This window comes from Sporobolomyces koalae (assembly GCF_050403365.1).
Source record: "Sporobolomyces koalae JCM15063 DNA, S_koalae_JCM15063T_v1_ctg13, whole genome shotgun sequence".
Taxonomy (NCBI): Eukaryota; Fungi; Basidiomycota; class Microbotryomycetes; order Sporidiobolales; family Sporidiobolaceae; genus Sporobolomyces; species Sporobolomyces koalae.
Genome location: NW_027481758.1, coordinates 369,580 through 392,198, shown reverse-complemented (window position 1 = coordinate 392,198; position 22,619 = coordinate 369,580). Strand labels below are relative to the sequence as shown.

At 54.2% G+C, this 22,619-nt stretch overlaps 9 protein-coding genes across 9 annotated transcripts; 4 read left to right on the top strand and 5 right to left on the bottom strand.

Moving 5' to 3' along the window:
- Nucleotides 1-87: 87 nt before the first annotated feature.
- On the bottom strand, nucleotides 88-2,813 carry JCM15063_001402 (uncharacterized protein; the record flags this gene model as incomplete). Its single annotated transcript, XM_076678371.1, has 11 exons — nucleotides 88-645; nucleotides 711-973; nucleotides 1,063-1,155; nucleotides 1,235-1,307; nucleotides 1,381-1,554; nucleotides 1,627-1,968; nucleotides 2,026-2,075; nucleotides 2,151-2,370; nucleotides 2,438-2,513; nucleotides 2,574-2,661; nucleotides 2,774-2,813. The coding sequence occupies 11 exons, from the start codon at nucleotides 2,811-2,813 to the stop codon at nucleotides 88-90; spliced, it is 1,977 nt and encodes a 658-aa protein (XP_076534631.1).
- Nucleotides 2,814-3,107: 294 nt separating this feature from the next.
- On the top strand, nucleotides 3,108-7,233 carry JCM15063_001401 (uncharacterized protein; the record flags this gene model as incomplete). The annotated part of the gene is made up of 13 exons (XM_076678370.1): nucleotides 3,108-3,424; nucleotides 3,496-3,570; nucleotides 3,656-3,797; nucleotides 3,898-4,047; nucleotides 4,114-4,205; nucleotides 4,272-4,305; nucleotides 4,381-4,479; nucleotides 4,549-4,645; nucleotides 4,717-6,764; nucleotides 6,840-6,926; nucleotides 7,006-7,070; nucleotides 7,145-7,154; nucleotides 7,222-7,233. The coding sequence occupies 13 exons, from the start codon at nucleotides 3,108-3,110 to the stop codon at nucleotides 7,231-7,233; spliced, it is 3,228 nt and encodes a 1,075-aa protein (XP_076534630.1).
- Nucleotides 7,234-7,615: 382 nt separating this feature from the next.
- Nucleotides 7,616-9,833, top strand: JCM15063_001400 (SGNH/GDSL hydrolase family protein; the record flags this gene model as incomplete). The annotated part of the gene is made up of 8 exons (XM_076678369.1): nucleotides 7,616-8,087; nucleotides 8,168-8,363; nucleotides 8,434-8,604; nucleotides 8,682-8,769; nucleotides 8,858-9,043; nucleotides 9,149-9,561; nucleotides 9,640-9,678; nucleotides 9,755-9,833. The coding sequence occupies 8 exons, from the start codon at nucleotides 7,616-7,618 to the stop codon at nucleotides 9,831-9,833; spliced, it is 1,644 nt and encodes a 547-aa protein (XP_076534629.1).
- A 238-nt stretch (nucleotides 9,834-10,071) lies between these two features.
- JCM15063_001399 (uncharacterized protein) lies at nucleotides 10,072-10,750 on the bottom strand (the record flags this gene model as incomplete). The annotated part of the gene is made up of 4 exons (XM_076678368.1): nucleotides 10,072-10,097; nucleotides 10,174-10,287; nucleotides 10,562-10,622; nucleotides 10,703-10,750. 4 exons carry the CDS (start codon nucleotides 10,748-10,750, stop codon nucleotides 10,072-10,074), a joined length of 249 nt encoding a protein of 82 aa, XP_076534628.1.
- Nucleotides 10,751-11,274: 524 nt separating this feature from the next.
- JCM15063_001398 (uncharacterized protein) lies at nucleotides 11,275-13,813 on the top strand (the record flags this gene model as incomplete). Its single annotated transcript, XM_076678367.1, has 10 exons — nucleotides 11,275-11,808; nucleotides 11,883-12,320; nucleotides 12,386-12,443; nucleotides 12,507-12,940; nucleotides 13,019-13,140; nucleotides 13,213-13,272; nucleotides 13,359-13,434; nucleotides 13,503-13,560; nucleotides 13,631-13,697; nucleotides 13,771-13,813. The coding sequence occupies 10 exons, from the start codon at nucleotides 11,275-11,277 to the stop codon at nucleotides 13,811-13,813; spliced, it is 1,890 nt and encodes a 629-aa protein (XP_076534627.1).
- Nucleotides 13,814-14,374: 561 nt separating this feature from the next.
- On the bottom strand, nucleotides 14,375-16,750 carry JCM15063_001397 (MDR family MFS transporter; the record flags this gene model as incomplete). Its single annotated transcript, XM_076678366.1, has 8 exons — nucleotides 14,375-14,564; nucleotides 14,680-14,846; nucleotides 14,932-15,025; nucleotides 15,113-15,350; nucleotides 15,423-15,776; nucleotides 15,864-16,175; nucleotides 16,248-16,328; nucleotides 16,405-16,750. The coding sequence occupies 8 exons, from the start codon at nucleotides 16,748-16,750 to the stop codon at nucleotides 14,375-14,377; spliced, it is 1,782 nt and encodes a 593-aa protein (XP_076534626.1).
- Nucleotides 16,751-17,335: 585 nt separating this feature from the next.
- On the bottom strand, nucleotides 17,336-18,835 carry DCC1 (Dcc1p; the record flags this gene model as incomplete). The annotated part of the gene is made up of 4 exons (XM_076678365.1): nucleotides 17,336-17,593; nucleotides 17,660-17,749; nucleotides 17,823-18,269; nucleotides 18,341-18,835. 4 exons carry the CDS (start codon nucleotides 18,833-18,835, stop codon nucleotides 17,336-17,338), a joined length of 1,290 nt encoding a protein of 429 aa, XP_076534625.1.
- A 264-nt stretch (nucleotides 18,836-19,099) lies between these two features.
- Nucleotides 19,100-20,627, bottom strand: JCM15063_001395 (uncharacterized protein; the record flags this gene model as incomplete). The annotated part of the gene is made up of 9 exons (XM_076678364.1): nucleotides 19,100-19,218; nucleotides 19,333-19,446; nucleotides 19,517-19,596; nucleotides 19,680-19,786; nucleotides 19,863-19,967; nucleotides 20,039-20,143; nucleotides 20,205-20,312; nucleotides 20,398-20,410; nucleotides 20,476-20,627. 9 exons carry the CDS (start codon nucleotides 20,625-20,627, stop codon nucleotides 19,100-19,102), a joined length of 903 nt encoding a protein of 300 aa, XP_076534624.1.
- A 229-nt stretch (nucleotides 20,628-20,856) lies between these two features.
- Nucleotides 20,857-22,324, top strand: JCM15063_001394 (uncharacterized protein; the record flags this gene model as incomplete). The annotated part of the gene is made up of 8 exons (XM_076678363.1): nucleotides 20,857-20,991; nucleotides 21,061-21,164; nucleotides 21,223-21,385; nucleotides 21,477-21,692; nucleotides 21,769-21,798; nucleotides 21,873-21,898; nucleotides 22,012-22,036; nucleotides 22,103-22,324. The coding sequence occupies 8 exons, from the start codon at nucleotides 20,857-20,859 to the stop codon at nucleotides 22,322-22,324; spliced, it is 921 nt and encodes a 306-aa protein (XP_076534623.1).
- Between the last annotated feature and the right edge of the window lie 295 nt (nucleotides 22,325-22,619).

Below are 22,619 nucleotides of genomic sequence, written 5' to 3'. Positions count from 1 at the left end.
ACTCTGGGCCAAAAAAGAAGAAGCGGCGCACAAACGCAGAGACGAAAGAAAAGAGTGGAAATCAAACCGATTCCTGGAGCAAGGCAATCACCATGATGGTTGTTGTTGAGGCGGATGAGTCGGTGGTTGATTCGCCCATTGAGCTTGAGCAGGATCTGTCCCTCCTGCGCTTCCAACCGCGTGATGTCCATTCTCTCCCAATCCCATCGACGCGACCCCTTGAGCCAATCGATCGTATCCAACTCCACTCATGTGATTCGGAGGAGGAGGAGACGAATACAGGGCCGAACGAGGTACTGGAGAGGTCGAAGGATGAGGTTGAGGAGAATGAACCGGATGAGGAACAGGGACCATCGAAGGTTCGTGTTGAAGGGATTCAGGGGCAGGAGGAGATTGAGGTTGTTGATTATGAGGTACTTGAGCAATTTGAGTGGGCCATACCCATGCTTGACCGTCCCAAACGGGTTGCGGTTGAGGTTGTTGCTGTGGAACCGGCCCTCGAGATCCACTCGAAGCTGGTATCGGTTGCGAATGGTGATGTTGTTCGAGCCCAACCTGAGGATGCGGTGTGAGAGATGCATTCGAGTACGACTGAGAACGTTGCAAATCCGGTTGTGGCTGTGTCTGCTGCTGCTGTTGGTAGAACTGTTTAACAGAAGACATGAGGATCTCCTACGTGGGCACTATCAGCGCATTCAAGCAATTCGTACCTGTTGATGCGCTGCCATTTGTCGATTGTACTCTTCCATCTGACGTTCGTACTCGGCCCATTTCAGTTCGTACTCTCGCTTCTGTCTGAGTTCCTCTTCGGGATCCAGATTCGGGGGTCCTGGTCGATGCTGATCTTGTTCAGGTTGCGCTTGAACAAAGTCTTGTGGTTGTTGTTGCTGTTGCTGCTGAGAGTGAGGATGAGGCTGCTGCGGATGAGAGTACGCATTGGCCTGTGCCGGGGACTGCTGGTGATAAGCAGCGTCTGCTCTCGGGATGACGGCACATGTAGTGATTCAGCACCCTGTACACGAAGAGATGGGCGTATTTGGGCAGAGGCAAAAAGACACTCACGGGCTGACGGTTGTTGCTGTCGAGGGTTCATCATCATCCCTTCGTAAATCCCTCTAGCTTGGTTGACCTTTTGGCTCATACTCTCCAAATCCGCTAACGGGAGAAGCAAGTGAGACGTGTTTGTCAGCATTCGTCTTGTCGATCGAGGAACTTGGCTCCAAAGGGAGCTCACCTTGTTTCTGATCGTATTTCCTGATCAGTTTGACGACCCTTGGCCTCAGTCTCATGCTCGAATTGTACAAGTCCTGCAATTGCTTCTCAAATCAGCTCTTTTGGAATCGCGTGAGCATGTGCATTTCTTGGCGCCGAGAAACTTACGGTCAATTCATCGTTGTCGGCAAAGTCCTGCCCTCGTTCTCTCAACTGTGCCATCAACGCCAACAAGCGATCGACGAGGGCGACTTGACCAAAGACTTCGGCTTCGAGGTCTTCCTCTTCCGAGGTCAGAGTGGAACGAGGTTGTGTTCCATGAGGTTCTTCCGGTAATGGTTGCTATAGATTTCGCAACCCTCCGGAATGTCAGTTGCGCAAATAAGAAAATCAAAGAAAGCATAGAAGGCGTACGATGTGGTTCCTGGGAAAGATCCCGACTTTGCCTGGTCGGTTCAGATTTTCACCTTTCCACCAATCCTCGTATAGACATTCGACGACTTTGATGACATCTCCACGTTTGAACTCGAGTTCGTCCGGAGTTTGACCCACGAAATCGTACAGGGCTTGTACTCGGGTAGGTCGAGCTTCAGCCGGGACAGCAGTCTCGCCGCGAGCTTCGGGTACAGCAGCAGCAGAAGACGAAGAGGGTTGATAGCCGTCGCTGTTGCCGTTTCGTAGAGGGTTTGACAAGGCTGCAGATTCAGCGAGGGCTCGTTGCAAATCTTCTTCCTCTTTCCTCAACGCATCGTCGTTCTGCGACTCGAGCTAGGTAAGTCTAGAATTGTTGCGTGAGCAGAAACAAGGACTGACGATTCTCGGAGGCGTCGGATTCCGGGTCATGGTCGAAGGGAATTGATGATCTGTAGCAGTCGGCGCGAGGAAAATCAGCTGGGACGGAGAACTCCTTGCGGGGGAATTGAAAGTTGATCGCTCACTCTGACGTTTCAAGGACTCGTACGTGTCGGACAAGAGATCAAAGTCGGAATTGTTTGGGTGCTCTCGAACCCATTGCTCGATCTGATTGAGTGCCTCCTTCTTGACACTGTCGTGAGTGGTGCGATCGTTGACGAGGCGAGTGAGAGCCTGAGTGAACGCTTTGCCCGAGATCTCGCGGTGTACGGGAGGACCGCAATTGTTGACGAGTGCGCCGGCAAGCTAAAACCGAGGACAAGGTCAGACCTGGCGATGATCACGGGAGCGCCAGAGGGGAAGCAAAGCTTGCAGTGAGGGCAAACAGTTGAACATTTGCAGATCGATGGGTCAAGCGTTTTGTGAGCGCATTGACACTGTTCCTCGCACTGAACGACTAGGCCAGTCAGTAGCGATCCTTGGCTCTTAGCCAGGCAAAGGGAACGAACCCAGATTCGCCATCTTCGTTGACCTTGTCCCACACGGACAGGGCAGTCTCCCAGTTAATCTCGGTCTGTTTCTCGTCGGTCGCTTTCGCTGCAAAGTACGAGTACGAGCACGAGCACGAGGACCGGGGAGGGTGAGTCACCTCGGGCAAGAGAGTGGGGGCGAACTGCGATCGGCAGTCTGGCTGAGCAAGCGAACGTACCGATGATGTCGTCGTATGGATTTGCAGGCTTGCCAAACATGGCGAGAGGGCCGAGCGGATGAGAGTGGAGAGAGAGGAGACGGACGAACGAGGCGATGATGACCGCCTGCGATCACGGTGGCATCACTCTCATTGCGTCCATTCAAGCTCGCTTCTGGACCTCAGCGTCCTACTCTACATTTCCAGTCGAGCGAACAGGTGCAGATTGGCTCGCTGCGGTCAAGGTTGCATTGTTTGTGGCACGCACCTCCTTCGACGACACCCTCACCCTGCTCCTCTCGCTGAACGGCTTACTCGATCAATCCAATCGCCCTTTGAACTCTGCGACGTCAGGATGGCGCAACCGCGTTCGCAGTCGCGTGGAGCGACTTCGACCACTTCCTCGCGTCCTCATTCAACTCATTCGCTCTCGCACCAAGCAGCAGGCGGTGGCGAAGGTCCGTACCTGCCTCCGACGGGGCAAGCTCCAACCGATTCCGACTACGATTTCTGCAACTCGTTCTGGGTCACCCCGCAGCGCAGTCGCAGAGACGCGCGCGACCAGGACTCGGAGGAACGCGACTGGGGCAAAGAGGGTTACGACACCGTTCTCGCAAGAGTCAAGAGTGGGACCAAAGTCCTAGACGAACTCCGATCCATCTTCAAAGAGAGGTGTGCTCATATACTCTCTCTCGCTCTCTCTTCATTTCCGAAACATTCGGATTGACATACTTCTCTACCAGGGCTTCGATTGAGGAAGACTACTCGAAACGGTTGACCAAACTGTCGAAATCTTCTTTCGGTACGGGCGAAACTGGGTCAGTCGCACTCCTATTTTCACAAAGAATTTTGCATCGTTGGGGAAACGCGACGGTCTTTAACCCATTTCCCTGGCGCAAACAGTCACATGGAGCGAGCAATCATTACCCTCAAACAGGAACTTGATACGACTGCCAAATCTCATCACGATCTCGCGAGTTTGCTCAAACAGCAGGAAAACATGGTCAACGACTTTATGGCGAAACGAGACGGAGCTCGCAAAACTGTAAGTACTTCAATTCGATTGACGAATAGTCTTGTCCTCCGAGAGATATGAGCTCATACGCTCCTGCTCGCACCTTTTTTACTTTTTCGAACTTGTCCAGCAACAAGGCGCGATTGAAAAGACCTGGAAAAACATGAACAACCAGCGAGAACATGTCGTCAAAGCGAAATCCAAGTACGAGACGGATGCGATCCAGATCAATTCGCTGCATGCCCAAGCTTCCCTGTTGCAAGGGCGCGAGCTCGACAAAGTCAGTTCCCTCCTTCGTGACGTCCTTCTCAGTCCAAAGGTACTAACGAATTTGATGCATCTACAGGCTACACTCAAGATGGACAAGGTGCAACAAACCGTAGTCGTCAACGAGAGGGATTATCGAAACTTTGTCGCGGTCCTCAAGGAAACCACCATGTGAGCAATTCCCGGAACTGTCGTATGTGTTCTTCGGGAATCGAAGTTGATGGCAGCGTTGTATAGGAACTGGAACATGGCGTGGAAAACGTTCTGCGATGTGAGTCCTTCCGGACCTTTGTCCCGGCTCGAAGCCCCGCTGAAGAACTGTTTTGTCTTTTTCCCTTTTATCCAGCTCGTGCAGGATCAAGAAGAAGAAAGACTCGAATTCATCAAGGGCAGGATGTGGGACTGGGCCAATGCTCAATCAACCATTGCCATGGCTGAAGACGAGGTAGGTACTGCGTCCCACAAAAGTTTCGATTTCTTCAGTATCTAGACTGATCGAGCTTGAACCGTGCAGTCTGCCGAGCGGACACGTACAGCTCTCGAACAATGCGAGCCGAAACTGGACATCCGAATCTTTGTGCAGCGATACGCAACCGGCAACTGCATTCCAGGTGAGGTTGCGCCCCTGCTGAGGTGGTTCACAGAAATCGTTTTTCTGATGATGTGAGTCGCTGCTCTACAGACCCTCTGCCATTCGTCGACGCCTCGAAGAGTGTCTCGCAACCGAAACAAGGCTACAAGACTGCCAAATTCGCAAGGAGTTCGACGAGGATACCCGGGGTCAAACATTCTCCCAGTGCCGTCAACGACATTGCTAGGGCACTACACCAGCAGCAACAACCGGTACAGACGCAACCTACGCGATCGAATTCTGGTCAACCTGCGCAACAACCCGCTCGAGCCAGTTCTGCTGGAGGAGGCATCTCGAGGCCTGCTTCAAGATCAGGAAACCCTCCGATCGAGACGTCAAACTCGACCTCGTTCGTTCCTCCCGCTGCTCAGGCAGCTACGCCGGCTCGAGCCGTTGTACCTCCCCCAGCCGAAACTGCATCGCGGTTTGCCGTCTCGCCGAATGCTGCCTTGCGTCAGACCCCGTTGTCGCCACCAGGAGAGCAATCGCAGTATCGAGCAGTATCGCCAGCTCCAGGTTCGGGTCGACCTGGGCACATCAACGCGTCTGCTTTCCAGAATCGTCCAGCTTCAATCGTCGCGCCTGCTCAGGCAAGCCCAGCACAGTACCAACCCTCCCCCTCGACGAGTCCGCGCAAAGCGGTACAAGCTTCGGCCCCGCCACTGGTCGAGGACGACAATGATGATCCACTGCTGCAAGCGTTAAAAGTGTTGCAGTCTACCCCAGCTCCGGTTGCGTCGCCTCGATCTTCACGCATGTCGCCCCACCCAGCATCGTCCGCCTCGGTCACGAACGGCAATGGGAACCCCATCTCGAGCTCTCGTCCAGTCTCGTCGTACGGGAATCCACCTTCGAGGCCGGGTACAACGACAGGGCACCGACCGCAATCTTCGCTCGGTCAAAACATCTCGGCGCCTGCACAGAGTCGGTCGAGACCTACCTCTCCAGCTCCTGTCGCCGCTATGATGCAACCTCCTGCGACCCTATCTGAACCGCCGTCGTCGTCGAGTCAGACACAGCAGCACTCCATGTCTGTGCCGTACGGCCAACCTTTCCCTGGATCGCAAAATTCGAACGCTAGACCTGCTTCGCGGGGACCGGCGCCGAACGGTCAACAGCCGAATCGAAACTCGCTCGCATCCCCAGCATCTGTTCCCAACTTTCCGCAGACGCAACGACCTACATCGCCAGGAGGAGGATTCGCCGGAGTTGGCGCAAGAGGAAGGAGCCCGAGTCCTCAGCCTTACATTCCCGAATCCTTGAGACCTCGAAGTCCTGCCGTTGCCCACCAGATTCACATGCAGATGCAGAGTCAAAACCAGACAGCCCAGGCGAGACCAACGAGCACGTATGGAGCTCAACCACCACAACAGCAGGCTTACCCCAACAGATCGCCGTCTGCTGTCGGGAGCTACACTTCTCCGGCCCAACCGTACTCGCAGCCTCATCCTTACGGTGGAAGGTCTCCTGCTCCCGCACCCGTTTCGCCTTATGCCCAAACCGCTTCTCCTGCACCCGGGTCGATCCGTCCAGCTTCAATCGTTGGAGGCGCTCCACCCTCTCCAGGATATCCTGCTCAGCAGCAGCAGCATCACGGATATTCTGCACCGCCTCCGGTCACTTCGCAACATTTCGCGAGCCCTCAAACCGCTCATCCGCCGTACGCTCAACATGCACCTCCTGCACCTGCTCCTCATACACTCCATCAACAGCAACAACAGCAAGCGCCGCCAGCTGCACTCACTGCGACCTCGACCTATCCTTACCCTGCACAATCACCTTCGCATTCCCACCATGTCCCATACTCGGCCCCTCCTGCTCAACCGTACCAACCCTCGACAGGTTCAGTCGCTTCGGTCAACAGCGGTTCGAACGTGCCCGTGCAGAGAACGCCTTCGATGCACTCCGGAGTCTCGCAAGCTGCTCCTTATCATCATCAACAACATCCGAGTCCCGTCACTACGCAGCCGATCCCTCGGCAACAACAGCAGCAACAACCGGTGAGAGCAGCTTCGGTCGCTTCGGTTCGAGCGGGTTCGGTTCCTCCACCCCCTCCCACGGGTCAGTACACGGATCAAGGACAACCCATCATCTTTTACGTGAGCCTTTTGTTCTTCGAACACTTGGTGGAGGAAAAGCGAGATCCCTGATTTCCTTGCCGATTTACCAACCAGGTCAATGCGCTGTTTGATTACCGAGCCGCTTCGAACGAAGAGTTTTCGTTCTCAGCCGGAGACGTGATTGCGGTGACTGCCACTGATGTCAGGAATTCCCCTTTTTCTTTCTTTCTTCCTTTTCGGAGAACAAAAGGTGATTGACAATCGACTTGGATGTTGACAGCCCGATGGGTGGTGGCAAGGACAAAGAGTTGGGGACAACGGACCTTCGAAACTGTTCCCTTCCAAGTGAGTAACTGGACTTTGATCCTTCCCTTTACCCCGCGTACGGAACAGAAACTGATTCAGTTGCACTTTCATAGCTTTACTGAAGTGAGACTCTCCTTTGAACCTTTTAAGCTCCTGAGCTAGAACATGTGCTGACAGTTTATCAACACAGCTGTTGTCTTGACTCGGGAACTCTGCAACCATGTATACTCTTTATTTGTGTCTTTAGAAATGACTTCTTTCTCCCTTTTTTTTGCGCGGAGTAATCACCCGGTCGCGGCGTCGGGAGCGGTTCGAGAGGTTGCAGGGAGTTCCATGAGCGACGAGCTGGGAACGCACATGCGAACAGGATTTTCCTGCGAGCAGGAAAGAGTCGGCGGCGATCGGCGGCATGTGAAAGTGTCTCTCTCCCATCCCGCCGGTGTCTTACCTCCATCCTTGTGGGCCCGATGTCTCGGCGCTCCAATCCAGAACCTTAAATTTACCACTTCCTCTCTCTCTCTCGCATTCTCTCTCTTTCGCTCCCTCGCAGCGAAGATCGCTTCATAGGCGAGTAGCTCGAGGTGATGCGCCCATACGATGCTTCGGTTTCGTTACCGATCACGCCCATCTCGACTCCGACCCAGTCTCTCGGTTCCGGAACATCGTCTTCGAGTTTGCCGTTACGTCGCACGAGTCGAATCCGACCTTCACTGACGACGCTCTCGCTCGCGTTCGTACACTTGTCCATCTTCCTGTGGTGGACTCATGCCGCTCGACCAACTCTCGATCGAGCGCACAAGATTATCAATTCGAGTTCAACCTCGCCCGCGAGCTTGTCGGTCGTCAACGGTGGTGGAACGGGATCGGTGACTGCGACTGGATCGTGTGAAGTGTGTGTTCTCGACCCGGGACACGAGTTGTGCGAGTACGGAATCAACAGTGTCCGCATGTCGAGGCAGTACGAAGGGAGTGGGGCCAGAGTCAGAAAGGCCTTGGCGAAGGCACTTCGAGGGGAAGAACTCTCGATTGGGATCCTTGGAGCCTCAGTCACTGCAGGTATGAGACCTTGCTTTCAAACTTTTGAGCGAGAGAGAGAACCACGAAGCTGACCTCGGGGTTGTGAAATCGAAATTCAGGTCATTCCGTCTTGCCCGGTGAACAGAAATGGCAGGAAAAGTTCTACGCAGACTTCCTGACCTTGTTCCCGAAAACAAAGATGCATGTCGGTGCCGTGTCGGCCACCGACAGTCGCTTCTTTTCGTACTGCTACGAAGCAGTCGTCCCCCGTGATCTCGACCTTTACATTGTCGAACTCGACATCAACAACGAGCCGTAAGTCGTCTTCTTCTTGCAAACGGGAAGAAAGAGGCTTTCGGGGCTGATCTAGTGAAGAAAAAAACAGGCATTTGGAAACTCTGCGAGACGACGATGCGCTCATGCGCGGTCTACTCCAATTGCCTCAGGAGCCAGCAGTGATACGAGTCAGCGCCATCGCAATCTTGTTCCCTGAACTCGCAAGAGGATCGATCAGTACCCTCATCACAAGCACTTTCTTCGATGTTCCTTCAATCGGGTACGTAGATCAAACGCACAAGGAGTGTTTTCGATTCGAGCATTGCTGACCCTTTCCCCCCCGCGAACTGGCTGTAGGGTTCGCTACTTGATTCCTCATTTGATCAAACATCGTGAACCGGCCGAGATTATCTTTGGTCTTGATGCGTGGGGCAACCGAGATTATGTGAGTTGTCAAAGAAACTTTCCCTATTCCTCCGCGAATTCCCTGGAATGGAATCGCATAGCTGACTCATATTGCGACCCATGTCTAGCGGCACATGTCGGTGGTAGGTCACGCCGCGTTGGCTGACATGCTCTCCCTGTACCTGCGCAAGGAGGTCTGTGAGACGCAACGAGCGCAACTCGTACCGCCTCCTCAACGGTCAAACACGAGTCTTTCGCTCTGGCCTCTGGATGAAGATCTAGGTCAAGTACCAGATCTAGCGTTGTGGAGTCAAGTGAGTTTTCTTTTTTTTTTGACCTTTTGGCAGCCCTTTTTCGTCTCGAGGGGGGAAATTGAGTTTAAATCCTCTGATCACCTGTTCTTGACTTGTTCACCTCAGTGGACGAATCCGGTTCCGTTGAAACCCATCACTCCCTTGTGTCGGACCGTCAACACGCCCCTGTCGTACCTGACTCCAGTCTCGAACTCGCCCGAGTTCCGCCTGATCGAATGGAACGGCAAACATGCATGGTCGTCTGCCACTCCCGGCAGTCAGATCCGGTTCAACTTCCGTGGAACCAAAGTTGGGATCTTTGTCTATACGACGAACGGCAACGCCGCGTACGAACTCGCCGATCCGGGCACGGAAGGAACTGAAGCAGGAGACAAGAAACGTAAAGAGGAAGGGCCTGGAATGGCGATCTGTTGGATCGAAGCGGTTGGAGGCAAAGAAATCAAACATGGAACTCAAGTCGTCGGTGATGCGTGGGAAGTCAATACGCACTGGCCCGAGAGGGGACCTGCTGGTGCAGAGTGAGTTTTCGATCTCTCTCGGAACGAAAAAAAACAAAAAGTTGACTGAAGGACGGATCCTTGCTTTCACTTCTCCAGGTTTATCGAATTGACAGAAGGGCTCGAACCTCGGGAACAGTCAGTCCCAATATCTTTTTCCTTGCTGGTCTGGAGGCGATACTGACCCATGAAAACCCTCGTCTGGTCTGAACAGCATTCTCGCGTGCGAAGTATCAAACAAGTCTACCTCGGGAGGTCACAAATGGCGAGTTCAAGGTGTCGCGAGTCAATAAACAGCCCTCCACGTCATTGCATTACTTCATTCATCGCACGTTTCTGCGATCTGCTCTGTTGTATTTGTTTGGATCATGATCGTTTGCAATAGCATCGAAACCTCTCTCTCTCTCTCTCCGAGATCTCTCACGCTTGCTCTCCGCGTTGTGGGCAGGTATGACCCCTTGAAAACTTGACAGAGAATTAGGTTCCAGCTCGATAGACATACGAGAAGTAGCGTTAGCGCTCAGTAGAGGCTCACTGAGGCTGCATGGGTTGTTGTGCTAAGCGGGTCGAAACCATGAGTACGTGTTCGTGAGCGAGCTCGACAAGTCTGAGAGAGTGCGGCTGTTGACTTACGATAGCCCATAGGCGCTTTCGCACCATAAGGTTGTTGTTGTTGCTGTTGAGGTGGGTAGTAACCACCTTGTTGCGCAATTGGAGGTGCAGGACCTTTCTGACTTGCTTGCCATTCTGTTGACGTTGTCGTCGAGTTTGGAAGAACATGTGAGAAACTGTCGAAATGCTGGACTTCCGACAGGAGGAGTGGGGAAAGGAAGAAGAAGCTTAACGACAGATCGAGCACATCCAAATGTGAGAACTTCCGAGAGGCACAAGAGGGATACAGCAGATTTCCAGACAGTTGCGCTCTGTGCACGGGAAGAACGAAGTGGAGGTCCATATCACGGCGCGTGAATCAAAGGAGCTCGAGCGACTGCTCGAAGCCGAGATACCGAAGGGAACGTACCTTTGACCGCGTACACTTGACCATTGTTGCATCGAGGGCACAGGTGAGCCTGTCCGTCTTCCTACGAGATCGCTCGAACGGAATCGAGATCAGTAAACCGACGTCAGAGGCGCCTTTTGAGGCAGGGGATGCCTGGCTCACCTGCGAGTACTGCTTCGAGCAACCGAAACTGAGGCAGATGAAATCCATTCTCGAGGGTCGTGCGCGAGAGGAGGCTCGAGAGGAGGTGCAAGTGTTGCTGCGTGCGTGCGGCGACGTTCAAATTCCCGGTCGCTTCGAGAGTGGATCAGACCAAAATCGAATCGAGGCGATGATCTTTCCCCAAGGTGTGTGTACTGTCGATTTATCTCGAACGAGGGTTCTGGTGGTCGTACGTGCGAGTAGAAGCGGGCGCGGTGTCGCGCATGCAGCACGTGAAATGATGCTCGCCGCGTGTTAGAGATTCTTACTTTTTCTCTTTCATTTGGTCAAATCCAGGAGAGCCTTAGCTTGTACTGCTCTACGAACTCCTTCAGCTTCCAGCGCCCAATACCGTAGGTCATCATGTGATTGTATGCGACAAGCTGCGATTCTCCACAAATCCGGGGTCAAGACGATACCGCGCGATAAAAAAATTGCTTGGCATCGCTCGGCGCGCACGAGGACCTCGCGCTCTTTCTCTCTCTTCCTCTTTGCTACTTCTCGACGATCCGTTTGTCCTGATCCACCAACGCATGGTCAACGCTACTGCCCCAATCGCACAATCCGACGACTCTCCCGCGCCTGCCGAACCCGGTATAAGAGGTTACTCCCCCTCGTCTTCACATGCTCAACCCCACCACCATGACTCTCAAACGCCTCGCACCGAGTTGAACCCTGCAGCCCTGCATAAACGCCTCCTCCAAGTCATCTCGCCCTCGACTGCCGCGACTGGCGGTACCCTGCGCGCAACGTCGTCAGCGCCTGACCTCACGCGATCCGATTCCCTTGGCGCTTCGTCGCACTCGCATGCGCAATCCGATCTCGGTGCCGATGGCGCCACCAAGTCGCACCTGCGTAGTGCGCCCATCGCTGTACTCCACAGCGACCATGGTGCCCATCCGTCGCCGGTTGGACCCGGAGGCGGTGCATCGACCCCGCGTCCGCCACTCCTCTCGAAAAAGCTCCTCGAACCCAAAGTTGCAGTCGGCAAGAATCCGACTGTCAAAGAGTGCTTCAAGAACACGCTCAAGTACAGCTGGCTCAACCTCCTGCTGATCATGGTGCCTGTGCGCTTTTTCTTTCCGCTCGAGCCTCCTCGTAAGATCAATGAATCCTGATGACGCCTCTCGCATGCATCCAGGTTTCGTGGGCGATCGACCTCTCGCATCAGTCTGCGACCGTCACGTTTGTCTGCTCCCTCTTCGCCATCGTCCCGCTCGCCGCACTCCTCGGGTTCGCAACCGAGGAACTCGCACTCCGCGTCGGAGATGCTTTTGGAGGTCTGCTCAACGCGACATTCGGCAACGCTGTCGAGCTCATCATCGCGATCCTTGCCTTGATCAAGGGCCAGCTGCACGTCGTGCGATCTTCAATGCTCGGATCCCTTCTGTCGAACCTGTTGCTCGTCGCAGGAGGTTCGTTTTTCGCAGGCGGAATCCGCTTCCACGAGCAAGGTTACTCGATCCGAGCCGCTCAGCTCAACATCAACCTCCTTGGTATCAGTGTCGTTGCGATTGTAGTACCCACCGCGTTCCATTCGTTCCTCGAATGGGGCAGGACGCAAAGTGTCGACCAGACCGTGAGTGAATCATCTCGGCCATCAGGATCCAGCTCGCCGTCCTGATCGAGTCTTTCCCCTCACAGGATGACGATGTGCTCGAATTGTCGCGAGGTATCGCGTTCATCCTTCTCTTCGTCTATGGTACAGCCCTTTTCGCGCACTCGAAATCCAGGTTCAAGCGTTGATCAGAGTGCTTGTTTGCAGCGTCGTACCTTGTGTTCCAACTCTGGACTCACTCGTATCTGTACGCTCCCGCCGTCGCTGCGGGAACAGGCGAACCTCTCTCGCCCACGGCCGCAATGCTTCTTCAGTACGAAGGACCTCAACCTCCCACCACTGGACGAGTCTTCCGCATTCCCTCGTGGGGAACTTCGACAAACTCTTCGACGGCGACCCGTAGCGTGCGCAGTCGGGCCTCCTCGATCCATCAGACCGAGGATCTCGAAGCTGGAGCGACGCATCCGTCGACGGCTGAGCTCGTCGTCAACAATCAGGAGGCTGAAGTTGAAATGGCGCGCGGAGATCCCGAGAAGGGAGCTCCCGTTCATGTTGGAGGACTCCCTCCCCGTCCGGTCGAGATCCCCAAACTGAGCCCCTACTTTGCGCTCGGCCTTCTCGTGCTCGTGACGATTCTCACGGTACGTTTCCTCTTCCGGGTGACGCCTCTCTCGCTAGCTTTGCTGAGGTACTGATCCGGACCGAGCTTGCGCTACCAGGGTGTCACGGCGGAGTTCCTAGTCGGATCGATCGACGGTCTCACGAGTACGGGCAACATCTCGACCGAATTTGTCGCGTTGATCTTGTTGCCGGTGGTTGCAAACGCTGCCGAGCACGTAACGTGAGTTTTCCCGCCAGCATTTCTTGTCAATCGATCAGCTCCGACTCACTCGGTGTGCGGCAACTTGCGTAGCGCGATCACGGTTGCAACGAAGAACAAACTCGATCTCTCGCTCGCGGTAGCCGTAGGAAGGTGCGACCATCTCTTCTTCTCTGAATCCAGGTACCCATGCGAACTCTCGAGATTGACCCGTTCGTTGCGCCTATTCTCGCAATCAGTTCCATCCAAATTGCTTTGTTCGTTGTGCCTGTACTGGTTCTCATCGCTTGGTGTATCGGTCAACCCCTCGATCTCGTGAGTCTCTCGAGCATTGTCGCCCCTCGATGGTAGCTGACCAACTTTTTCACGCCACCCGAAAACAGTTCTTTGACCCTTTCGAGGTCCTTTTGCTCTTCTTGTGCGTCTGTGGCGTAAATTGGGGTAAGCTTGGGAATCTTCCTTTCCCATTACTTTCCTGGCAGTCATGCTCAACAGTTTTCGAGCATCGTAGCCATCGCCGACGGACGTACAAACTGGCTCGAGGGTCTAACCCTCATGGTAGTCTACCTGATCATTGCGTGCGCCTATCTTCCTTCTAAACCTCTACTTGAGTTCACAATCGCTCACCGATATCTTGTTGAACGACCCCAGTTTGACCACCTGGTACTACCCTGGTCTTCCTCAAAACCTTTGAGATTTGCCTCCCGCTCCTCTTTCGGGCTAAGTCCCTTGTTTTGTTCGGTCGGGATATCCCATTGTCAAACACTAGGTTTTTCTCCTTGCCTGTACATCTCCCGCCTCTGTTCCGCTACTTGCGTTGTCCGAACTCCACACCTGTCTACCTGTCGGATTGAGAAGAAAGAAACACGCCGTTGGAAAATGATTCTTTACTCCATTCTAGTTTCACTTTGGCGAGGTGTGCGTGCTCTCTCACGCTCTGTTCATGCGTGATCAAACGTGACTCGACGTATCTTTTGCGATCTATGGTACAAAATGTAGTAATCTATAATGTGACACCTTGAACCATAGCTCGTGAAGGAAAGTAGAGAGAAAGAGAGATCCTTGCTTTTCCAATGTTCCTTCTCTTATCTTTGTACAATTTTGGGTACCGATTTTCCCAAACATTACAGGCAGGCGACTTTGAGAGAACCCCGACAGAGAATAAAAGCTCGGGGTTGCCTTCCCCTTGATTCTTTCCTCGAGGTTCGACTGACTCTTGATGATGGTTCCATTTTTCGGGAGAATGGGCGGTTCGTCAAACTTTGGTCTCGTCTGCCGTTTTCTCCTCGAGTCCCCATGCCGCGTCTTTCTCTTTCGACAACGGGATACTCTTGAGCGTGAGACTGAACACGAAGGCGACTCCGGCGACTCCAATCATGACTTGCCAAATCGTTTTGGTCGATGCTGCGAATGCTTCCCGCACTTCGGAACGCAGAGGTTCGGGTCTGTCGGATTTCGTTTCCTTAGCGTCAGCATGAGAGAACTTCGTTTTCGGGGGGTTTCGTTGGGGTTTCCCCGGCGAGAAAAAGCAGTGTTTGATGGGGCTGCTTGAAAACTCACAAAGTACCGATGATGGGGATTGCCGAGAATGCGATATCGCCACTACCCCCAAGCTTCGTGAGTAGTGCAGGGGGCAAAGTCTTGTTGAGTCGATTCTGAAGGATCGTCGAACCAATCGAGATACCAAACACTTGACCAGCGGCACGAATGAAACCGTAGAACGCGCTCTGTAGAGTCAAATAAAGAACGAGTGTAGTCAGAATCGTATAGTTCCCTTGAGCTCGGAATCTTGTGAGTAAAGAAGGGACAAACCGCATAAGGTTGCTCGCTAGGTTTGAGGGGCGCTAGCACGGCAAAATTGGTCGAACTGTACAGAGCGCCGGCACCAATACCGACCAAGATAGGACTGGATAATTCAAAGGCCCGGGTCGAGTCAGCTAAAAGCTTTTGGTCCGATACAAGTCGGAAGGAAGAATAAAGCGCGATGACGTACTATCCGATCCATTCAGCTTTGCGAGAGTGTCCCGTCAGGAGGGTCATCAAGCCCATGCCGATCATCATAAGTGCGAGACCCCCGACAGTTTGGTACTTGTAGTGACCCGTCTTGGCGATCGAAGCACCAACGACAATCGCCATCGGGGCGATTGTGAAACTGAGGGTGAACGAGTGTACACCAGACTGGACAGCGCTATCGCCGACGACCGATTGCAGGTAGACCGGGAAGAAGTAAACTGGAGAATCGCGCACAAACTGAAAATCAGCAGATGAACATGGCTGGACGGAGTCAGAATCTGGTCACTCACGGAGAGAAAGCACAAAGAGACTGTGTAGGAAGCAGATGATGTAACCCGCGACACTCGTGTAATGCGTCAAAATCTTGAACGGTACGGTCGGATGTTTCGCGAATCGTTCCAGGTACACGAATGTGACAACGCCGGCGAGACCGAGGATCAGAGGTACGAGCACTTGATAACTCGCCCACGAGTACGTGACTCCTCCCCACGTCAAACCGAGAATCGCGGATGTGGCGGACGCGACGAACAGCAAGTTGAACCAGTCCATCATCTTGGCCTTCTCCCGCCAAGTTGTCTTGGGCGTCTTGACGTTGAGGAACAGGATGACGAGAACCAACGCGATCGCGCAGATTGGCAAGTTCACTACGAGACGGCAAGAACGACGACGACGCATAGAGCATAAGCGATCAAGGAACCACGCAGGAGGGAAGTAGATGGAGTGAGACTTGCAGTAGAAGAGCCAACGCCAGGCGCCGGCCGAGGCGAGCGCACCTCCGACAGAAGGTCCGATCGCAGACGCCATCGCCCAAATCGCGGCCATGAGTCCGAAGTACGGACCTCGCTCAGCGATTGGGACGAGATCAACAACGAGGATCGCACACAATGTCTGGATGCCTCCACCTCCCGCACCCTGAACGGTTCGACCCGCGATACACATGGCCATGTTCTGCGCAGCACCGGTCAAAGCGCTCCCGAGCGCAAATACGAGGATCGAAACGACCATGACTGGTCTGCGGCCAAAGATGAATGCGAATCCTCCCACTGCGATTGCAATCGGGAATCAGTCTCAGCTCGGGTTACAAGGCTTGACGAAATTCGAGAGCGAGAACATACTCCAGGGAATCAGGGCAGTCGAAGCGAGCGTGTAACTCGACGCAATCCATGAGTATTCGGGACTTTGGAAATCGGCCGCAACTGGAGGATGCAAGAGAATCAGTCCTGATCGCCGCCGAGTACAGGTCGCAATTTTAGCGAGCGAGAAGAGACTGACTTGAGGGAAGCGCGGTCGAGACCGAAGTCAGGTCGAGCGCCGACAAGAAGATACTGCAACAGATGGACAGGAAGACGAGGTAGAACCTCAAGTCCTTCTTCTGCCGAGGTGCGGGGTCGGAAACAGCAGGCGTCGTTGGATCGGGACGTGATGAGGTCGGCGAGATATCGCCCTTCTCATTGTCCTGGTCTGCCGAAGTCGAATGCTTGTAGTCGATCGCGACATCGACAATGGTCGCTGCCGAGGAAGGCGAATCGCTGATAGTGTCCTTCGCGCCATCGACAGGTGAGGACGCAGCTGAGCGAAACTGCTCATGCGAAGTCGTCGAGTCGATCGAGGCTGCCATCGCTCAGCCACAGTTCAAGGTCTGAAGCAGAAGAGGGAGAGCAGTTCCTCGTATGCAGTACTAGCATGGTTGCCTCGTCTCGAAAGAAGGTTTGGTGCAGTAGAACGAACGAAGCTAAAAAATTCAGGACTCGGACATCGGGTACTCCGCGGCTCCGCAAAATATCGGGGTAAGCTTGAAAGGGGAATTCCCGCTACGCTCGATCACGGCTTTGGCAAAGAACAATGCTCTACATACTGTAATGCAAGGTTTGCCATAAGTCACCATTGCAGTTGCTCTCTACTCGCATCGCATTTCCTGCCTGCGGGGCCCAAATCGGATACGCATCGAACACGAGTGAGCGTGGAGCCGACCGGTTCTCACGCTTCCGCATACCCTTAAGCTCTTTAGGTTCATTTTGGCGAAAGCCCGAGGGACTTTTTCTGCCGCCCTCTTGTGTGATCTTGTCAAATCCGCTCTAAATTAGAGCAATCATAAGGCCGAGGATGATACGGTAGGGCAGAAAGCCTTGGATGCTAGGAAAGCACAGCTCGGTATTGAGTTATTACATCAACACGAGAGTGAGCTGCACATGTACGTAAGCATTTACGACCACAAATTCCGAGGTGTCCACCACGTCTGGTCCTTGTCTTTCACTTTGCGCACAAATTTGAGCACGAGCGCATCCCGCTTCTTCTTGTCTCCGGCCGTCAGGTCATCAATGAACAATCCGAACTCTGCTTCGGGCCACCGCGGTTTGAGCGAGAACAATTCCGAGAACCGGGTCGCCGGATCGGGCGAGAGCGTCGACGTCGGCAAGTACTGGATCGTGTTGAGGGGCGGAGGTCTCAGAATGTGTATTCCCTGTTCGATAGGCGTGCGTGACCTTCCGAAGAATGCGGTCAGAGGTGGAGAGAAGGGGCTACTAACCGAGAGGAGCGCGACGTCGCAAACCGATGAGAACCCGCCACACAGCGTTCTCCACTTGGTCACGAACGCTTCGAGCGGTTGTTGTCCATACTGTGAATCAAACAGCGAAGGCTCAGTACCTGTGTGAACCAAGCTCTGGAAACCGCAAGGATAGAGGACTGACTCCACCGTCTGCAAGCAGTACGATGCCCACTTCTCGAATCAATCTTTCGACGTCAAACTTCCACCGTCCTGGCCGTCCTTCGACTTGGCATGCGAACCATCCGACAACGGCGAGAGCAACCAACCGCCCGCAATCGACCGAATCGAGCGCATCGACCAAGTCCTGTTCTTCCGTCTCGCTCTCGAGCTTGTCCTTGCCCTTTGCGGTGGCGGGAGCAACTTTTGACTTTTTGGACTTGGCAGCGGCGGGTACGGGGTGTGCGAGAATGGCGGGCAGAGGCAGTGTCGCGAGGAGAGACGGCAGGATTTCGAGCAGGAACGACGGCGGAAGCGGTCGAAGCGCATCATCGAGATCGACGACCCGATGTTTCGTCAACGCGATTCGGATCTCTTCATCTGACGCGGGCAATCGAGATCGCAAGTCGTCGAACGAAGTCCGTTTGACAGGCTGAGAGGAAACGAAAAAAGGAGACGTGAGATCGGTTCTCTATGGACCCTGGGTCACAAGTGATGACTTACGGGACGATCAGTCTCGTTTGTTTCGCCTCGATACTCGCACCCGTTCAGCAGCTGGGCGAGCTTGTCCGTGCGCGGCACTCCAACGACGGCTTCGAGCGTCTCGTGTAAGACGGCTTCAATCTCGATGTCCTCCTTGACCCGTTTCCTCGGTCTCTCGTTGTCCTGGTCATCATCATCACTGACGTCGTCCTGATCTTGCTGAACGGTTTCTCCAGATGGATGAAACCATTTCCCCAGACTCCACCCGTCGTGTCCACTCGAGCAGATACAGAGCGAATTGCTGTTCTGGACGCCTCGCAAGGCGAAAGTCTGGGTAGCCGTCACGAGTGCTGCCGAATCGGTCGAGTCTCCTCGGATCTCGAACGGGGTCGGATTCGAAGAGGTCAACGAGTTCAAAAGTGTCGGAGGCAACGCGAGGAGTTGGTAGGTCGCGGTTCCGGAGGGTCTTGATGATCCTGGAGTATCCGAGAAGCGTAGCAATCGATGTTCCGGCATGTCTTTGACCTTGACAAGAGATCAAGAGGTCTGTTGGGAGCGCGCAGCGACGCGTCTGACCGGATCGCGACTCATGCCCATGGAGAAAAGTACCGATTGCATCCGCTCGAGGCTTCTTCGGTCCGAGAGCCAGTGGAGCAACGACAAGGGTCAAGAACAATGGGATGAAAGCAGCTACAACAACATTTTTAACTAATTCAACTAGAACTCACGGATCTCTACTGCTACGCCATCCCGGTCAGTGCTCAAGGTGTGTTGGAATCGTCAAGGGTCTCCATCCACGTTGAATGCGGGCACAAAGAACGTCAAGACCCCACCCTGCAGGTTGTCTTTCGAGTTTCCAACGTAGACGTAAAAGATGGCACAGTGATTCGGACACAGACCTGTTTGAGAACCATTGTGGGTTCGTAACAGCGCGATGGTGATCAATGTCAGTATCATGGGCGTCTCTGGGCGAGGATTGGCTATCTGGTCTCCGAGATGGAATCGAACCTCACAGAAGATGGTAGTTTGAGCGATACTGTATGAGGCGAGGAACTTGAGCAAGTTTTTCGTCTCGACCGTCACCGAGAAGAATTCGTTTGGATCCTCGACTGGGTTTGTCATCTCGTCTGTTTTTTGGATGCAAGGATGAGCGAGGTTTTCGCGCGAGAGACAACAGAAGGCGGCAACGAGACTGACCGCCTGCGTCGCCCAAATTTGGTCGTTTCAAGTTTGGCCATTCCGTTTCGACTTTGGCTTCGTCTGCCTCGACCCTCATGCTTTGAACCGTCGCATGATAGTCAGTTCTCAACGCGGGATGATTCTGAACCAGGTTCAAGCGGTTTCGGGACAACAAACGGACCGGAAGGTTCCAGCGTTGTTTGCAGAGAGTGTGATGACCGAGGAGACGGATTTCATCCGTTCGGCAACGGTCCGTAACAGCTGCAGTGGCGGAAGCAACAGTGCTGCCTGTAATTATTATAGAGTACTGGGTCAGCAAGACGGTCGGCATGGAGAGTCAGACATTGATCTCGAGGCGACACACGTCAGGAACAGGGCAAAGAGGTTCTTTCAACTGTTGGACGTCCTGCATCTTTTTGACCTTGACGTACACGTCCTGCGTGATGGTGAGTCGTTTCCCCATACGACTCTTGACTCGGAGAGGGACGCGAAACCAGTCAGGCAACGAAAGGGACCACGAGGACGAGCATATGCACTTACGGCGCTCTCGATGTCGATCGAGAGGACGGGGTGAGCGCCGGGTCCCGTTCCTCCGGGCCCGTGCCCTCCTTTCTTCGAGAGCTTGATCAACGCCTTTGTCGATCCCTGGAGACTTGAAGCAGGGTCAGATACGAGGTCCGGCAGGAGGGATGGGAGAGACGCGCACAGCAGCGGATCTGAGCGCACGAGCGAGTGCGTCGGTCGTTACCTCGAGGTAGATCTCGTTGTTGTTGTTCGATTCGAGGCGGAACCCTTCGAGCTTGAAGATGGAGCTCTGCGTCGATCGACGGGCGAGTCTGATCAGAAAAGAGAGCCCAGGTGTCGTGGAGAAGAGACGACAAAGACGAGTCGAGGCTCACGACTGCAATCTGACTGCAAGCGCGGCTCATGCTGAATCAGCTCGAGGGATCACGCATCGAGCTAGAGAGGAGGCTCACCTCCACACCTGCACGCCTCCTCGTTCGCCCTGGCAGATGAGGTGGACGACATCAGCTTTCAGTTTCAGCGTCGCGACTTTGGCCAGCGGCGCAAGCGACGTGATCAGCCGGGTCAGCTGAGCAGTGTTGGCGATCTCGGCCCGGAAGCGCATCTCGCTCGAGAGACGAGACGAAAGAGCGGAGATGTGAGTCCCGCTGCGGATTCAGGATCGTCGTCGTCGTTTGCTTTCGTTCAGTCTCTACACCACACTCGGACAAGCATCGCACACCTCGAGGCAGTCAATTCCTGCCCAGTATATTCTTGTCGAGAGGTTCAAGCCCACCCAACTCGCTCGCGTATTCCGGTTCTCGAGGTGCACCGCATTCTCGTCGACGTCGATCATGTCGTTCCTCGACAAGTTCAAGGCCACCTCGAAGCAGGTCGGCATTCAGGCGACTGCATTTGCCAAGCAGGTCGGCAACGAAGTCCAAACTGGCAGTCAGAAGGCTCTCGTCAGCTTCAAACTGGAGAACGAGGTGCGCCCTGTTAACCCGTCGTCATCCCATCTCGTGGCCCCCACCCCTTTGACGCTCTGGGCTCGACAGTGCACGAAAGCGGCCAAGACTCTGCAGTCCTTCCTCGCAGACCCGAACCACCCCGAGTCGGCGCTCAACGCGATCCCAAAAGCAGTTCTAAACAAGGCGAAAGGGTCAGTTCTGAATGTCGCAGCTTATCCATGCATTCGTGCTGATGTTCGCCGGGATCAGGTTTGCCATCTTCACCGTGCTCAAGGCAGGATTCGTATGGTCGGGCAAGGCAGGTTCTGGCGTTGTCATCGCACGTCTGCCTGATGGTACTTGGTCTGCTCCGTCTTGCATCGCGACCGGAGGCGTCGGATTTGGCTTCCAAGTCGGTGCCGACATTTCAGAGGTCAGTCTCAGGTCGCTTGAATGCCCTCTGACGCGAATTGCGAAACCCTCAAAGCGATGGCCTGACTCGTTTGAAACTTTTCCGAGCTCAGTTTGTCGTCGTGCTCAACTCGCAAGAAGCCGTGACCGCGTTCTCCAAAGGTGGCAACGTCACGATCGGAGGACAACTCGGTGCTGCTGCAGGACCGATCGGGGTCGGAGGAGCGGTCAACACGGCCATCATGAACCCGGCCCCCGTGTTCACCTACTCGAAATCTCGAGGTTTGTTTGCTGGCGTCAGCTTGGAAGGTACCGTACTCATCGAGAGGGTTCGCTAGCTACTTCCTCTCCGTTTTGACGACGGTACATCGCATGACTGACGCCGCGCTTTTTCGGGATGAGCAGAAGGATGCGAACGAAGCCTTCTACGGTCAGGTGAGCACCTCTTTTTCTTCGCTCTGACGGTTCAAGAAGCTGTTTGACTGACAGAGTGTTGTACGTCCCGACAGCCGATTCCGGCGGTCGATCTCCTCTCGTAAGCCCTTTCGCTCTCTCGCTCTTCCTTTCCGCTTTTCTTCCACTTGTTCAATGGTCATGCTTCTGCATTGTCGAGTTAGCAAGCTGACCCTCTCTCTTTTTGTGTTTTAGCGGAAGGGTTCCTCCTCCCGAAGCCGTGAGCACGCAGATCCTCCCTCTCTGAATTTCCCAACTTGCATCTGACCCTGATTCGACGATGCAGGCTTCTGCGTTGTACGAGACGATCGAGAACGCCGAATCGATCGACGAGTCGGGACTTCCCGATTCAGCCTACACGGTTCCAGAAGGTCAAGTAGGGGGAACCGCTCCACTCGATCCAAAGACGGGTAGACCTCTCAGTACGGGAGGTAGAGAAGGGGAGAAATTGTTTGATGCGACCGTTGAAGGAGGAGGAGCAGGAGTCGAAGCTGGATCGAGTCGCTGAAAGGTTTTTTTCCGGACCGTGAACTCTCTGTCACACTTTCTCTGTCTATCCCTATCTGCGCGCGCTAGGCCCTGTTTTGTCCTGCGTCTACTCTCTTGCTTCGTTTCTGGTATATCATGCTTTCAGTACAACCATGGATCTTCTCAGTGTGAGCAAAGCGTTTCGGTAAATGAGTCCAAACCATGTGCAACGTCCCGTTTGACCCTGCTCTGCGATCGCCAGCTACCTAGATAAGCGCGCAGTGCGAATGCGTCGCCCCTACGCAATCTCGTCTTCCTCTTTATCCTACTGAAGA